Source organism: Diuraphis noxia, unplaced genomic scaffold, assembly GCF_037042655.1.
Source record: "Diuraphis noxia isolate RWA-SAM2 unplaced genomic scaffold, SU_Dnox_SAM2 contig0005, whole genome shotgun sequence".
NCBI classification, from domain to species: Eukaryota; Metazoa; Arthropoda; class Insecta; order Hemiptera; family Aphididae; genus Diuraphis; species Diuraphis noxia.
The window spans coordinates 9,223,444-9,240,578 of NW_028301715.1; the positions used below are offsets into that span (position 1 = coordinate 9,223,444).

At 26.7% G+C, this 17,135-nt stretch overlaps 1 protein-coding gene and 1 non-coding gene across 5 annotated transcripts in view; one reads left to right on the plus strand and one right to left on the minus strand.

The window, feature by feature from the left end:
• The window catches only part of LOC107169907 (uncharacterized), a 256,410-nt gene that overhangs the window by 9,304 nt on the left and 229,971 nt on the right, over positions 1–17,135 (minus strand). For 3 of the 4 annotated variants that reach the window (XM_089228562.1, XM_089228566.1, XM_089228565.1), the window contains 10 exons: positions 12,598–12,753; positions 8,969–9,014; positions 5,901–5,963; positions 5,700–5,788; positions 5,544–5,573; positions 5,281–5,368; positions 4,741–4,811; positions 1,495–1,531; positions 603–683; positions 179–247 (listed from right to left, as the gene is read on the minus strand). In XM_089228562.1, coding sequence (XP_089084688.1) covers positions 179–247; positions 603–683; positions 1,495–1,531; positions 4,741–4,811; positions 5,281–5,368; positions 5,544–5,573; positions 5,700–5,788; positions 5,901–5,963; positions 8,969–9,014; positions 12,598–12,753 — 730 coding nt within the window. The remainder of the gene's footprint in view (positions 1–178; positions 248–602; positions 684–1,494; positions 1,532–4,740; positions 4,812–5,280; positions 5,369–5,543; positions 5,574–5,699; positions 5,789–5,900; positions 5,964–8,968; positions 9,015–12,597; positions 12,754–17,135) is intronic. The other variant, XM_089228563.1, reaches the window with a different exon arrangement.
• Positions 2,744–2,816, plus strand: TRNAF-GAA (transfer RNA phenylalanine (anticodon GAA)). Its single transcript has one exon. It is a non-coding gene; the product is annotated as a tRNA-Phe (tRNA).

Genomic DNA, 17,135 nt, shown 5'->3' on the forward strand with positions numbered 1-17,135 from the left:
CGATGACGAAAATAGTATTAGGTAAGCACAAAAGGCACAATATCAATCGATTGGATGAATGAATAAGTGGTATTATTGCAGTAAGCTACAACGCTTTATAGTTTATATACTATTAATACGGTATCTACAATATTGATACATTTTCATAAAATCTTTAATAGCTATAGTTCATGCTTACTTTTATCAATTTTCACCCCTGACAGCGCTGGTCCTGGTGGACCGGGTGGTCCAGGTGACCCAGGGTCGCCTAAAACAACAATATCATATAATTATATTTTAGATAGGTACCTACTTTTTTAAAAGTTTTTGATTCGTTATTTCTTAATTCAGAAAATATAACGAGTATTGCTTTGGTTCTTATAGTAGATAGACATTTTAAAAATATAAATCATAAAATGCTAGATACCAATATACTGTAGTTACTTAGAGTTTATATATTATACACATGGACGCAGATTCCATGAGGTTGGGATGTCCAATCATTAAAAATGTAAAATGTGTAATAGGCACATTTATTATTAAAATTAAACGTTTCTTTTTTCTTAAACGATTTAATAAATAGATACTGAACCTACGCTGTACACATATTTTACGAAGTTTACCTTTTTCGCCTTTGGGCGCTGGGCGAGAATTTTCTCCTGGCATTCCTGGAGTTCCGTCAAATCCACGTATTCCTCGTTCCCCTACAATATGCATTAGTCAAATATTTATAACACTTAATAACTTATAAGTAATAAATTAAAATTAGGTTTAAATGTGTATACAGTAAACATATATTATAACATGTAGCCATGTAGGTACCTGGTACATATAATAATAAATAATATATGATTCATATAATGTTTGATTTTGAATGTGTAGAATTTTGATATTTCCGGTGAACAAAATTTAATTAATAATTAATTGGAAGTGCACCAACTATCAAAATAAATTTTGTAAGAATTTAAAGAAATACATTTACAAAACTTCCAATCGCAATTAAATTATTTGATAAGATTACCATAGGCCTTATTTAGAAGCTTTGATTATGACTTATAGCTTAAGAAGCTATATATACAATTTTAGACAGAATGACAAAAAATACGTTTAAAAAGTATTTATTATATTGTGTTAAATCGAATGAAAAATAAAATGTCAGGATAAAGAGAAAGTTTATTGAATGTTTAAATGGCATTAAAGTTTATTTTTTTAAATTATATTTTTTATAGTCGGTAAATGGATTTTAAACGTTATAAATATATAATGATTATGGGATATTTCTAATAAAAGTTATGTAGGTTTAAAGTCGTAGGTCGAATATTTCATAATAACAATATTATTCACAGTGTCCACATTGTTTGCTGTAGAGTGCGTTTATATTTTGTGAAAATCAAGTATTTTCCGTTAGGTAGGTATGTTCTTATATATTAAGCTTTAATATTTAGGTCAATGAAATTCATTATTTTTGAAATACATGGAAATCGTTTAAGAAAATAAATGTATTAACTTATTTACCTTTAAAACCTTGTGGTCCAGTAGGTCCAACATTACCCTGTATAATCAATTAATAAACAAAATCAAATAATTATTGATGAAAATTCTTAAAATATTTAATGTTATAGTAATTTTCCGAAAAAAATTGCAGTAACATATAATATCCATGATATAGGTTACACCTATTTTGTCGTGAATTGTCTGAAAGCATAATACATATACAAGTGATGACGCATATATTTAGAGATCGTCTCTACTCTAAAATTACATACGGGAATATGTGTGATCACCCAAAAGAAGGTACCATTTAAACTAGGTACGAATAAGAAATAAAAATCATTACAAACGTAAAACGCTTGTTAATTAATTATACATTTATACCTAGCTTATTATATACGACTAGGTTGTAGGTACAAATAATAAAGGTTAGACCTATAATAATAAATAAAATAATAGTTCATAATTCACAGAGTGGAAAATGTACCTACCTACTAAGAAAAATGTATTAATTAATAAAGATTAAGTGTCTTAGTATAGTTAGTACTATTAGTTTGTAGTTATATTAAAACTTAAGTAACCAAAATAATATATACATGTATATTAATTTTAATTAAAAGTAAATATTCACAAATGAATAATTCTATGTGCTGGTATAGGTTATAGGTAAACTGGTAAAACATATAAAAAAACCAATCAACATAACAAGTGCCTAATATTAATAACATAATGTAGGTATTAAGTTTTAATGCATAAAATGTATTAGCATAGCTTGATTTAAGCCTTAAGGTAAGGGTTCATTGAATAAGACCTTATATATCCTTTCGAATTATATCCTTATCAATAAGAAATGTAGGTAAATATTTAGAGAGGTGAGTACAATATTTCTTTACACATTTAAATCCCCCTTCCAATGTCATTCACTGACTCTGAGTTAGTGGATTTTAGGTACCATTTATACATGTCGTACTACTCGTACTAGTCGTCCTCAATAATGTGTAGGGTTATTAATACAATTAAATATTTTACAATATTTTGAGAAGATCCCTAATAAAGAATCTAAAACTTAATAACTAATGGTCTAATGGTAAGTAATAATTTAAGAGGACATTACACAGCTAATTTTTTTTTTTTTATAAATATCTAACATTCTCGACTTTCTCGGCCATTATAATTTATTTTGCTATTTGGAGGTGTTTGATAGAAACAATTTCATTATAGTTGAAAATTGAGTTTTACTTAAATAAGTGTAAAAATCATAATCATTTCATCTGCCGAAATAGCTCAGTTGGGAGAGCGTTAGACTGAAGATCTAAAGGTCCCTGGTTCGATCCCTGGTTTCGGCAAAAAATTTTTTTGCATTTTTTTTTCAAGTTTCATCGGCTTCAACAACATTAGGTTATCCAACATATTATATTTCATTTTATATATTGTGTTTTTTTCAAAAAATTATTAATATTCATTATTTAGAATAAAATATATTATTGCTAATCTATTATTGTATTTTGAATTTTTTATTATTGTATATATTGTTAAATACTTATATTAAAAAAAAAAACTATTTTTGACATCATTATATCATTTGAGCCTAAATGGATTTGTCATAGTGCATATTATTTATATTATTGCTAATTTTGTTATTGCTGTAGGTAGAACTTGACTTGAAACTATAATAAATGGTATATATTTGGTGTGATTGAAAATAATATATGATAAAATGACAGGTATTGGATTAGAATTTAACATTTTTACATACAATTATTATGGAGTATATTATTGTCTGAATGTCATATTTTATTATTTATTTATTCATCTTTGTAATTTACTGTATATATTGTTATTAATTTACGCTTAACAACTTCATGATGTTAAAATTTTTTTATTATATCAATAAGTTCGATGGCCTTGTTTGTCAGAAACACTTTAAAAAAAAAAATTAAAAATTAAAAAAATATTATTGTCTGACAAAATTGTCAAAATCCAGATATGCCATACAATGGACATTTGTTGGCGTATACACATTAGTACACTAACTAGGCTGTAGTTGTAGTTGTATTATCTACACATAATATTAATTATTATAGCAATAAATTATTAACATAATAATCGTCATCAATAGTTTTATTAGCTATATTGGCGAGTGTTGACCTCAAAAATCGTAAGCGAATTACCATTTCTATAGTAAAGTTTATCCATGAAAACATTTGTACCTAAGACACACGGTTAAGTTTATTAGAATTAGAACATATGATATAATACCTATTATTTAACGATTATTACCACGCTTAAAATATATTAATTATATAAACTATAAAATATATGTTTTAATACAACATTATATATAATATTCAAACGGTGTAAGATATCATCATCGCTTAAACTCGAAATAAATGCTTAAAGCTGCATGTTGAACGGAATAAGTATGCGGATGAGTAATTTATATTTTATATTTATATATCATTGAAATAGTGAATGTTATAAAGTTTCGTTTTAATTGTAATCCGACGCGAGACGTAATTTGTAAGTTTCTAGAAGGTTTGGTCTTGACAATGGCTTGCCTGCATTATTTTTGTCTAAAAATTAGCAACGGATCTGGTTTAGCTTTAAATCGGATAAAATACATGGTTTAATAAAAGTCAAAATAAAATATAAAAACACAGTGGTGATGATCAAAACAAAAAGCGGTGGCATTAAGTATATTATTTTTCAATGAACGTACTAAATATTTAAAGAGATGAAAGTAATAAATCGACTACAGTTACAGTGGTGAGAATTCATAAATCCACCGTTGTTAAGTGAATTCTATACTGAATAATTTAACCTTATTTAGGTGGTTTAATACAATCATAATATAACTGTTACTATCGAAGGGTTTTAAATTTTTAATCCAATCACACAACCTGTCCAACTGCACATTTCAGAATGTTTTGTTTATATTTTGTACGGCTGACACATCTGTCTCTCTAGTTGTCAATTTGCATCATTATTGTGAGACTTGGGGTTTATTGTTCTATTAAATAGTGTGTGTAAGCTCAATACCGTCGCACATTTAAAAGTTTCACGCCTCAGGGCAAACAAGTTTGCCCTCTTGGAATATATTACTCACAAAGAATGTACCTACGTACACTTTCGATTCCTTTAAAATAAGCTGTTTTAAAGTTGTGCTTTAATAATTTCAAATGCATCACCAATCGATTATTTATACATACTTTATTATACATATAAGTTATAGTATTTATTATTAATTTAAAAGTGTAAATAAAATATTACCTTGTCGCCTTTGACTCCTTTGCTTCCAAGCTCCCCGCGAACGCCTTTATTTCCTTGAACTCCTTTTGCACCTGTACAGTTTCAAAATAAATTCATTGAATTATAATTTTAAGCAAATGTTACTCATTATTAGATAATGTTACAAAATGATAAAGTTTTGTTTTTATATTTAGTTCGTATTCAAATCTCGAAAATTAATAAATTGTTTTGTATTTAAAACTTCACTAAATTTTCCCCAATGTCCAATAGTTTAACTATCTCGTTTAAGTAGGTACTCTACACATTATAAAATTTTAATAATTTTCGGGTGGTAAGCCCAAAAAAAGTTTTCAACTTAAATCAAAAATGTATTGTTTATAAGATTACAATATGATATTTCACGTGAGTAATCTATAAAAGTATGAAGTCACTAATTTATTACTAAAATAAAAATAAAATAAAATATATAATCCGTTATTTAAATTTTTAAATAAATACGTGGGGTTTATTTAAAGAGATTCTAATCATAGGTTATCAAAATAGTAATACTGTTTGAAATACCTTTTAAGCCCGGAGCGCCGTCAACACCCGGATCGCCTTTAGGACCCGGGGGACCGGGCCTCCCGACGTTTGACTCAAATCCAATGTCCTGAAAATGATATAAATAATATTATTTATTTTTATTTTTTAAAATAAAATTGTAAACCAAATCTAAATCAAAAGTTCAAATAATGGTAGCAGTAATTACCAAAATAAAATAAGATAAATTTTTTTATTCAAATATTAAACTACATACAAATAAATGAAAACAATCAATAATTTACCTTGTAAATCGGTCTTGGTTTCCAACTTGGCTAAAAGTGTTAAATACAGTATTATATTTTTGATTATCAAAATGAGGGAAATAACGAATTGAGAAAACTATTTAGGTGCCCTGCATTTGTTATTTAATATATTTTTTATTAATTTCATACACTCACATCATTATTTGAAAAATCTGATCCCCCAGGAGGACCTGGTGGACCCGGAGGTCCTTGCAAGCCGCGTTCTCCGTCGATTCCAGGTTCACCTGTGAGTAATAAAAAAACAGAAACTAAAATTATGAAATATTCGCTTACTATGAAGGGATCGGAATAATGCAAACTTTATTATGCATGCCATGATAAAACTTGTATATTTACCTTTAGGGCCTTGAATGCCTTCGTTTCCTCGTTGCCCGACATCTCCTCTATCGCCTTTGTCCCCTGAATTACAAATATTTAATATGAGTATTAACTATTATTTTGTAATTTTAGAATAATACAATATTGTGTAGAGGCTTGACGTGGCGTGGTTATTGCTACAATCTCTAACGCAACGTGATTGAGAGTACAGTCTGCTCACTGCCACTAGTTCATGGATTGGTGACCACCTGAGTTCTTATAGTGGCAAAAACCTTGCCACATACGAGGCAAGTATACAAGTGCTGTCAACTCACCATACCGACGGGGATTACCCGGTTTCACCTAAATTTGAAATGACCTATTCCGCCATAGCCCGTTTTCGCCAACTTAAAAAACGTTCGATTCCCGTTTCCGCTAATCTGCCTACTATGGAATAATTATTATAATAAATTCCATATTTTTGGTAAAAAAGGAAGATCTTCATAGTTCATAAATCCTATGTGTTTTGGTTCATCGTGGATCGTAAGAATGTTTTAATTAATTTGAGTTCACTTAAATCACGTACACACGATGCGGTAGTACATAAGACAATATTAGATACTTACGAGCGATATTCGATAGTTGTACACATTAATCTATGATAGTGTCAATTTTAAATGAACACATGCATACAATGTAAATATTAGGTGTTTTATACATATTGTATAATATAATATATATATATACGAGTATATAACTTAAACATGGAACCATCGTACATAAATCGATAAGATTGAAACTACAGTAATGATAAGAACATTTTGTACTCCATAAACCTACTGCAGTATACCTATTTATGAATAAGCGACTTTTACTTTATTATTATTAGTTATAAATTTATTTTTCAATATTTAATGTTATTATATAAGCCATGTGCAATTATTTCAAGCCAAAACTTAAGTATACTTTAAAAATAATAGGAATAATACTACAACTAATACAGAATATTAATATAAATATATAGTAAATTATATATAGTAGGTAGATTGGCGGAAACGGTCACTTCAAATTATGGCGGAAATGGTAAATGCCCGTACCAATCGTACTAAACCCTACCGTAATCCCTACAATAGTTAATGATGGACATAGTTGTCAGTCTCAAGACCAATAAAAAAAGTAAATAAAAAAAAATAAAAAAAATACAATTAATATTGTATGATACTTTTTCCATTCGATAAACGTCGACAGATGTTAATACTTTTCAAAATAATAAGTGCTATTTAAAACAAGCACTTTACACATTCTTATATTAAAATTTGTCGGTAAGTAATCAATAAAGATTATAATGAAATATTAAAAATCAATATTATTTATTTCTAATTAGGCATTTTAATATAAAACCGTTTGAAATTACGAAGTATACCTTATATACGAGTATATAGTATAAAACGTATATTTAATTTCAAAAGTTTAAGCATAAATAAATAGATTTAAACGTAAAAAATGTAAAAGTATTCAATTTTATTTCGGAATATTTATAAAATAAGACATACAATAACTTTTAATTCAAATTTTATTATTATTCCTGGCGTAAAGTTGTTAAAATATTAAGAAAAATGTTTTTATAATATTTGACGTCTTAACAACCCTAAATACATTAGGTATAAAATTCGTTTTATAGTTGGATAAATTTAAGTTCTTTACGCACATAATACTCGTAATATTAATTTAAAAGTTTTTTATTTATATAAACAATAAATGTTTTAAAATTTAAAATAATAAAAGTTATTTCAATTGTTGATCTATTTTTTTAATTATATTATAAAAACTTTCTTTTGTATTCAAATAGCTTTATAGTGGGGTTTATTAACGTAAATGGAAATACACAAATCCAAAATGGAATTTATAAATATAAAAAACAGTCAAGTTTCTGTTATAATATATTATGTCAATTTTATAAAGGATATGTTTTATTTGAATCTAATGATAAATTATTGTACGCGAAAAATGATTCTAAGCTGAGACAGCCTATATTTCTAAATATATTTTATTATACCTATGAAATGTATATTACTATAAGTAACTTGTTTTTCACTATAAAAAAATTAGTGGAATGAATCAATTTTTGTCAAATTCAAACTATTATGTAAAAATAAAATAATGATAATACATATTATTACAATATGTTATCAACATATAACTTATAAATAAATAATAACAATCTATCGTAGAATGATATTTCATTAGTTCGTTATAAAATTAGTTTAAAATAAATCTACATATTATTTTGAAAATTTCATTATGCTAAATAAATATTTGTAATAAAATTACGCGTAATAGAAAGTTTCAAGCTCCCATGAGTATATATTTTGAATTACTAAAATTTTAGTTTTTCGTTAAAATATTCATTTTCGTCAAAATTGTACTATTTCATATTATACCTATATCAGCTATCGCTGGTTATCGTTTTGTAAGACATTTGCGCATCGTTCGATTTTTGGGTTATACATCGCTTGCACATTGACCGTTTAAAAGGTCCTACACCATTTTGCACATCAAAATTATTCAACAATAGAAATGAAAAAAAATATGTGTACCCCAAGTGCAAATTGTTTTCTAACATTGGTCTTAAACTTTGCTCGTCTCTAAATTTACTCACGTAATATTAAATTTTCCAATATTACATATGTATAAGGCGATATACAATATTATACTAAGTAAAAATGTAATTTTGTAACTTAAATTTTCGAGTTTTTGATGAATTTCGTCAAAATTTGAACAAAAAAATGTTTATGTATATAAATTATTTATCATCTATATAATATTATACAACATGTACCTAACACAATTTGTTATACCTTTCTATTGTTTAAAATATTGATGTAGGATAATTTGGTACTGGTAAGCAGACGATGCGCAAATGATATACGGCCATCGGCTATGACTAGTATTATAAATGTGCATAGTGCATACAGTAAACTTTAACAGTTTTAGTAATTATACCACACATTAATTTAATTTTTTTTTACAAAATCAATTGGTCTAGTTCTAAGTTCTATTCAAGTGATTATTGTCTATAATAATAATTAAAAAAGATTTTGTTTCACCTTTAATGCCTTCTAATCCTCGTTCTCCTGGCAATCCTACGGCACCCTGAAAAAAAATCAATGGTTATTTCATATTAATTATGTATTACATATTATTATTATTATTATTTATTGTAGGCACTTAAAAACATTAACAGCAAAGGTTATAAGTTTTTTGTTTAACACGTCATAACGAATGATTTCTAGAACTAAAATTATACAATTAATATGGTGTTAATTTTGTGTGATTTCTACTAACATTAATGTTATGATTATCGTTAGCAGAAGGTAAATTGTATTGTATAGGTCGGTTTTTCTAAGGAAAGCAAACATATCCTAACCTAATGCTTCATTCATGTTGGTTGGAATGTTGAATTTTCTGAGTTCGTCGGAATATTGGTAGCACTCTGTTATTATATGTTTTACTGTTAGTGTAACCCCAAAGACTGTACATTGAGGCTCCTCTTTGGCCATAAGGAACTTGTGAGTCAGCCTGTTTAGCCTATTCAGAGACGATTGATTATAATTTTTTCTCTCCTGCTGAGATTCAGGTCTTGCTAGTTTAAGATTGTGTTTTTTATTGTCCTGAGTTTAATCTGTTGTATCGACCAGTGCATTTACTATTTATTTGAAATTTGTTGTTACTGCATATTATTATATCATCATTAATCAAACATGATGATAATATACTTATTTACTTTATTATTATAGAAAAGTTGATCTATTTACATATTCTCTATTTGGTAATGTTTCATAAATTAAAACAAAACTACTAAAGATGGGTTTTTTAGTTTAACAGAACAGAGCTTACTATAATTTGATTGATATAATTACAGGATTTGGGAACGTTTATTGGTTTTGGGCAAGAAATATCTAGTGGTGGATTTCGGATTTTAATTACGGATGCGGGGGAAGCGCATAATAAAATGTTATATGCTTCTGTTTAAATCTAATGTGCCACAGTGGCACAGTAAATAAGCATATAATATACGTAAAAAAAACTGTTTTGTCTCCACTCTGGTATTGAGACAAAATATTCTATACTATAATATATCAAAGTAAAAATATCTGATGGACAAAATGTCCAGAAATAAAATAACCAATGTGTAGTACAAAATATCCTAATAAAATAGAAAAATATTTAAATATTTAAAACCTGTTTAAAAAGTGAATGTTAATACAACTATTGTTTTTTTACTAGATATATTTAAACTTATATAAGTTCATAAAAGAATTGGATATTTTTTAATTAAAGTAGCAAATATGATACATTAGATTAATATACACTACGATTTAGTGGACCACTAACTAATGATATAATTATTAAATTATAAAAATTAGTTTGAAACATATTGTTACTATTATTATTTTATTGTTATGTTATTAAATGTTTTTAATATTTGATTTAAAAATGAGCAATGTATCAAACTAAAAAAATTATATAATTTTTTTAAACATTTACTTTTTAAACAGATTTACAAATTATTTTTTGGTATGTATTTTGTTCAAGAATTACCCATCCTTTTTTTTAAATTTAAACGCGTTATATTTTGTAACTATTATGTAGATCACCTATAGTTATTGGTAAAATTGTTTTTAAGACCATATTATTATATTGTATGCATTTAAAATTACCTTTTTGGTATTTACCTATACTTTTAGACTTATCCTTATAAATTTAGGGGATTTACACGGGTCATTCTAATATATTTTTCCCGACAAACGACTATATACTATTGCAATAATACCACAACCAAAATTGCATTATTATTTTGCATTAGAGTACCATTCACGATTTCCCAAGCGATCACTTTATTGTCTTTAATCCCAATAGTGCTAAGTTTCCAACCCTTGTACGTACATTTTTTATAATACAGCGCTGTTATGGCGATTTACGAAACTGATTTTTTTATTAATACCTAAAATATTATATAATGTCGACGATTAAATATTGTACCAATAAAACATACCGAGTTATATTAAATTCCAATTAGCTCAGAGCTAATCTATAGAAACATATCTACTTAATATTATAATTTTTGAAATACCGAAATATTGTTCATGGTATAAAATAACCCTAACGTTGTGTTAAGTAAAAAAAAAAAATACAAGACCATGATAAAAACTTACCTATACAATTATTGATAATTATTTGATTTAATATGATAATTGGGTATAATTATTATATTAAATAATCATCTACTTTCTTCTATAGGTTTTAAAAAATACTTTTTCCGAATTCCGAATTTTGAGAGTCAGAAATTCTACGAAAAATACATTTTTTTTCTGCAAAATCTTTTAAGGACTTAACTTTAGTTAACCTATATTTATTTAGAGAACGCTTAAAATTAAATAATAGGTTGGTAAGTATTTGTACATTTTAATTAATTTGTAAATAGTTTTTCATGAATTTATTAAGTATTTGAGACGAAGATATTTGTTATGAAACGTTTGTTTCAGATTCTTTTTATGAACAATTCAATAACAATTAAAAACTGCATACAAATTTTGATTTTATTTATTTAAGTTAGTAAGTATTGATATAAACTATAATAAGTAAATTCACATTTTATAATTATATTTTACTAAAAGCTTTTAAAGCTTTTAAAGAATATTTGTTTCTAATATAGTTAAATCATAAATGTATACAACTTTTTAGGTGAAACCAAGAAAGACAATACGATGAAAATATTTCAAACGACTTTAGTTGATAAATATGATAAGTACGGATTTCTTTTATATCAACTAAAAGCATTTCGAATACACGCATTCTTTGTGCAAAACTATACACAATACATAATCATTTGCTTAAAAAGTAAGTAAGTTACAGAATTATAGTATATACCTATATAAAATGTCAAAAAAGCTATTTTTCGACATGAAGTATAAAAATAAATGAAATTTGTAATTTTTAGAACATACATACCTATTATAATAATATATATTTTACTCTCACTTATTAGTTATTATTATATATATATAATATTTATAAATTATATTTTATTTTTACTATAATATCATATAAAATTATTACTTTTATTAAAATGGTCGAACTTGAAAAATACGAGTTCGATAATTTAAACAATCGCTAGACCATTCTTTTTCAACTAGTTTTAATTAATCTAGTGCATAAAAAAAATTAAATAGTTTTCGGTCATTGTGGTTGACATTATAGTCATCCGATATATGTGATATCGAGAAGATTGCAAATGTCGGTGAATAGTAAACTTAAGGTTTACGTTTAGGGAGTTTGGTTAAAGTTATATATTTATAGTCATATGTAGATTTTGATTGTGCGTTAAATTCAATCAGAGATGTTCATACATGTATTAATAATTGTTTGTGTTTATTAATTTAAACATGAAACTATGTTAGTATTATTAGTATCGACAGTATCAACTATATTACTATAATATGACTGTGGATTCGACTAGATAACTTCTGGAATTATTGGAGTGTAGCATGTAGGTGAGCAATATTTAAAATTCAATTCAATTTTATTTCTCAACTATTGTATTTTATTAAATTAACAAAGAGTGCGGTGACTCAACTATAAATTAAAAGACTTAAAGTTTTGATTTTGCAAATTATCCACAGGATGAAATAACACATAGACTGAAATTAGTACCAGAAAACGTGTATATACTAACCGGGAGTCCAGTCAATCCCATTTTGCCATCGATGCCAGGATTGCCCGGCGGTCCTTGTAGTAATTCCGGTATGTTTCCTGGTGCAAATAACGTGGTGAGGTTACAACTACATATGCCCGGCGGACCTCTCGGTCCAGATACTCCAGATTTGACGAGCTAAAACAACATCGATGATATCATTATTATCTAATATAACCATTGATTAAATACAATCGATGCTATATAACAAAGCGCAGGATACATATTTTAAATTATATTATGCACGAATCGTTATTAATATTATTATTATTATTATTATCATTGTTGTTGATTATTATCCGACCCTTTCAGAAACCACGAGTAGCAGTGCACAATATTAGACATTTGCGCAGCACGTGATTCCAAAGCGGATTAGTACATAACATTTTGTGGCTGCGTTGGCACGACTTTGGTCAACTTTGATAATAATGCCTCAAATATATATTATGCATATTTGTCTATGCACACACACGAACACACACATGCGCGCGCGCGCACGCACACATGCATGAAAACGCGCACACAGATGTATAGAATGAGAAACACTTGTCGAAACTTTTCCAATTTGAATAAGAAGCCGATGAGGAAGATACAAGGTCGTGAGCTGTGGTCAATGTTATGATTCGAATTTTGTTGATATCACGCTACAGTCAGATCCAATGTTATAAATATGAGCCATGAAAATCTAAGGATAGGTATTATGTCGTATACAGAATTATGTTTGTTGTAAAGTGATTAAAGCAAAAAATCTTCGTAAATCAGTTCATTTAAAAAAATAACCTGATTTTATACAATTCAAATAATATCCATAAATAGTTAAGTTAATGAATTCATGCTTATTTCTTTTAAAATATTATGAATCAATTAATAATGAAAAATTGCTTTTACTTGGAAATATTTAAAACTAACCATAAACAAAACAAACAGTTAAATGGTTAATAATAATTTATAGCTAATAGAACACTTTAAAATATTGAATAGTATAATACATTAGATTCCAATTGAAAATATTTCGTAACGTATTATTTCTTAAGAGTCAAGATAACAGTTACAAGACCGTTCTGGTAAAAACTTGCTGAAACGCCCATAGGTACTTTTTATAATATTGTTTGTGTAATTTTTTAAATAAGGTAGGTACATATTTTTGGATCAAATAAGAGATATGATGGAAAATTAAAACTAAATAAAAGAGAAGTTGTTGTACAACATTCATTGAACATATTATTTCTAAGATGTTTGTAGATTTGATGTTTTATTCATTTTTTTTTCTCTTAAATATAAAAGTAATGATGAGTTTTTACATTTGTGAGGGGGAGGTTTATTGTGACATTATGTAACCAATATGATATTATGAGTTTTAAATGCCGAGTGATCATTAAAAAGTTATCAAAAAATATTCTGAAAACGAATTTAAAACATTGTCTAATTTTATTTAAATAAATATATATTAATGGAATATTGTAGTTCTCTGTTTTGAAGAATGGTTGTAGATAGTAGTTGACAAATAATTATCTTTCATAAGCTCACAGTATCAGATTAAAATTCAAGGAATATATCTTTGTTATAAATAAACTTAATTTGAGTAAATTAAAAATGAACTAAAAAAACTCTTGAGATTTTATCAAGAACTAAGTGCTATGACCTTAGTACCCTTAACTAATGCCTACATATTTATGAAAAACTTTGTTTACTAAGTAGATAATTAAAACCAAATAGTATTTCAATCATTTGTTTAATCTTATTTGAAAAAAGAATTACACTTACAGGGAAATGAGTATAGACACGATAAAACATTAAAAGAAAACAATCGACATCATAGTATTTTAATTACATAATTTGATATATACCTAAGACATTGAAAATTAATAGTTTATAACTTTCAATATATTATTATATAGCTTGACGAAAAACCGTTTTCTTAACAATTTTTCGATACCAGTATTTTTAATTCATGTTAAAGATTTTAAGACATAAGTAAAATATATATTATTAATTAGCTATCTTTTTATTTTTATAGGAATACGTAAATAACAAATACAATAATGTTATATTCAATTTTAAAAATACATAATTAATTATTTAATTTGAAATGTCGTTGTAAATATTCACTAGTTTTAAAAACTTCACCAATTCTGACAAGTTGTACTTTAATTAAAATTGAGTTGTTTTAGGATATTAGATATATGATATAATAATATTTTTGATATTTCTGCTGATACAGTGACACTCTGTTGTAGTTTGTAATTTGTGGTTTATTATACAGAAATTAAAATTTTAGCTGTTAGTTAAATACTAATCTATTAGATGTGTGGGGAAGTATTGTCATTAATATAAATATTATTATCATTTATTTTGTATTTCATGCTAATTATTAAGTTTTGGTTAGGTAACGTTATTAACGTATTCGTTGCATAATGTTCAATGTTTATATTATATATAAATATTAATAAGAACAAGATTGTCGCGGACCGCGACCGTCGCTCGTCGCGATTATCGTAAAGACGGTATTAACTATAATATTTATATTTTCGTATTAATTAGTTTTTAAGTTAGTCGTCCCGCGTCAACTGTCGTGTGGTTAACGCAAATTATACGAGTGTTCAGTTTATTATTTTATACTTATATCTACCGTGAATTCTTATTTGTATATCGTGCGAACTTGGTATATTAATATTTTGTATTATTTTCAATATATGTGTCGCCTTTAATAAAGTTAATATATATATTTTTTTTTATTGATATTTATAGCTTCGGCGACATGGGCCATTAGCTTTATACATAATTTACATTATACTATTACTTAAAATATACATGTTTTAGGTGACAATTTAATTACAATAATAAGGGGAAGGACTGTTGACTATATTTATTCTAATTAAATGTATATATCTATTTTGGTTGTCCTGAGGAATGACATGATTTTTTCGGGTTGACAGTCGGGTCCGATTGATTCGTATAAGTTGGTTGGTATATTTAGTTTTTCTCTTTCTTCTTCATTTGATCGGCATTCTGTCATCAAGTGTTTTACTGAGAGGGTTACTCCGCATGTGGTGCATTCTGACGGTAGTTGGTTCTTCATGAGGTGTCCATGTGTGAGGTGTGTGTGTTCGATTCTGAGTCGGTTTATTATTATTTCGGTTTTTCTTGAAATTTTGTATTGCGGCCAGGGATTTATGTTATGTTTTATTTCACGTAATTTGTTGTTTTGGTTTGACCAGTGATTTTGCCATATATTTTGAGTGATTATTTTGATGTGTTTTTTTGTGTCTAAAATTGTGTTACTTTTTTGTTTGGGAGTTTCGGATACTATGGCTTCTTTTGCGTGATGGTCGGCTAATTCATTTCCGTGAATTTTGCAATGTCCTGGTGTCCAAATTATTTGGACGTTCTTGTTTTGGTTTTTTAGATTATCGATTTGATTTATAATGTTGGCGGCAATGTCGTTGGTTTGGAATATATTTTGGATGCTATTGATGGAGCTTAGGGAGTCTGTGAATATATTGAAGTTTTGTTGAGGATAGTTTTCAATAAAGAGCTGATATTATGGCGATAGCTTCGGTGGTATAGATTGAGCATTTCTTTTGCAGTTTATATGTTATTATTTCTTTGTCGATTATGATTGATATTCCGACTCCTTGTTCGTTTTTGGATGCGTCGGTATATATGTCTTGTCCTAAATATTTATTTTTGAGGTCGTAGAATTGACTTATGAAGATTTCTGGGATGGTTTCTTTTTTTTTGTTTACTGCAAGTTCTGTGTTTAAGTTGATTTTGGTGGACCATGGTGGTGTTTGTACATATAATTGAGTATTTTATTATATTTGAAAAATATAATTTGTATTTTGTGGTAATCTGATTGATGTGGTTTGGTATTATTTTTTCAGAGTTGTTTCTGGTTAGTCTTGCGGCGAAATTAAGTGCTAAAGTTAATATTATACGAGGTACTATTACGGTGTATTATTTATTACGTAACTTTAGAGCACTAGGGCGACCATAGATGGTATATTTCTAAAAGATTTACATGTATGTGTAGCACATGTAAGTCACAGCTCGTTACAATGGTTTTTAATCTAATTGAATTATTTCTGAAACATAAGTGTTAATTTTTTATTTTATCATTATGTGTTTTTAATATTTTTCTAAGACATATTTTTATTAGTTAGATTTTTAAATAAAATGAATATGCTAGATTTGTGTAAATAACTTGACTGATTTACTTAAGGTACCTACCTAATATATAAGAATCTAATTTGTTCACGTTATCTAAAATGAATAAAAATATTATATTAATTTAATTGTATTAATATATCATTGTAGCTTTACCTGGAGTAACATTTAAAAATATGAATTACAAGTATTCGCATTTAATTAAATAATCTCTAAATAAGTTTTAATTGCGAACAAACTAATAATTTTACAATGAAATTTTTTTTTATTATTATAAAGATAAACCCTCGGCATCAAGACCATTGGGCGATATATAATATATATATATATATATATATTACAATATGTTATGT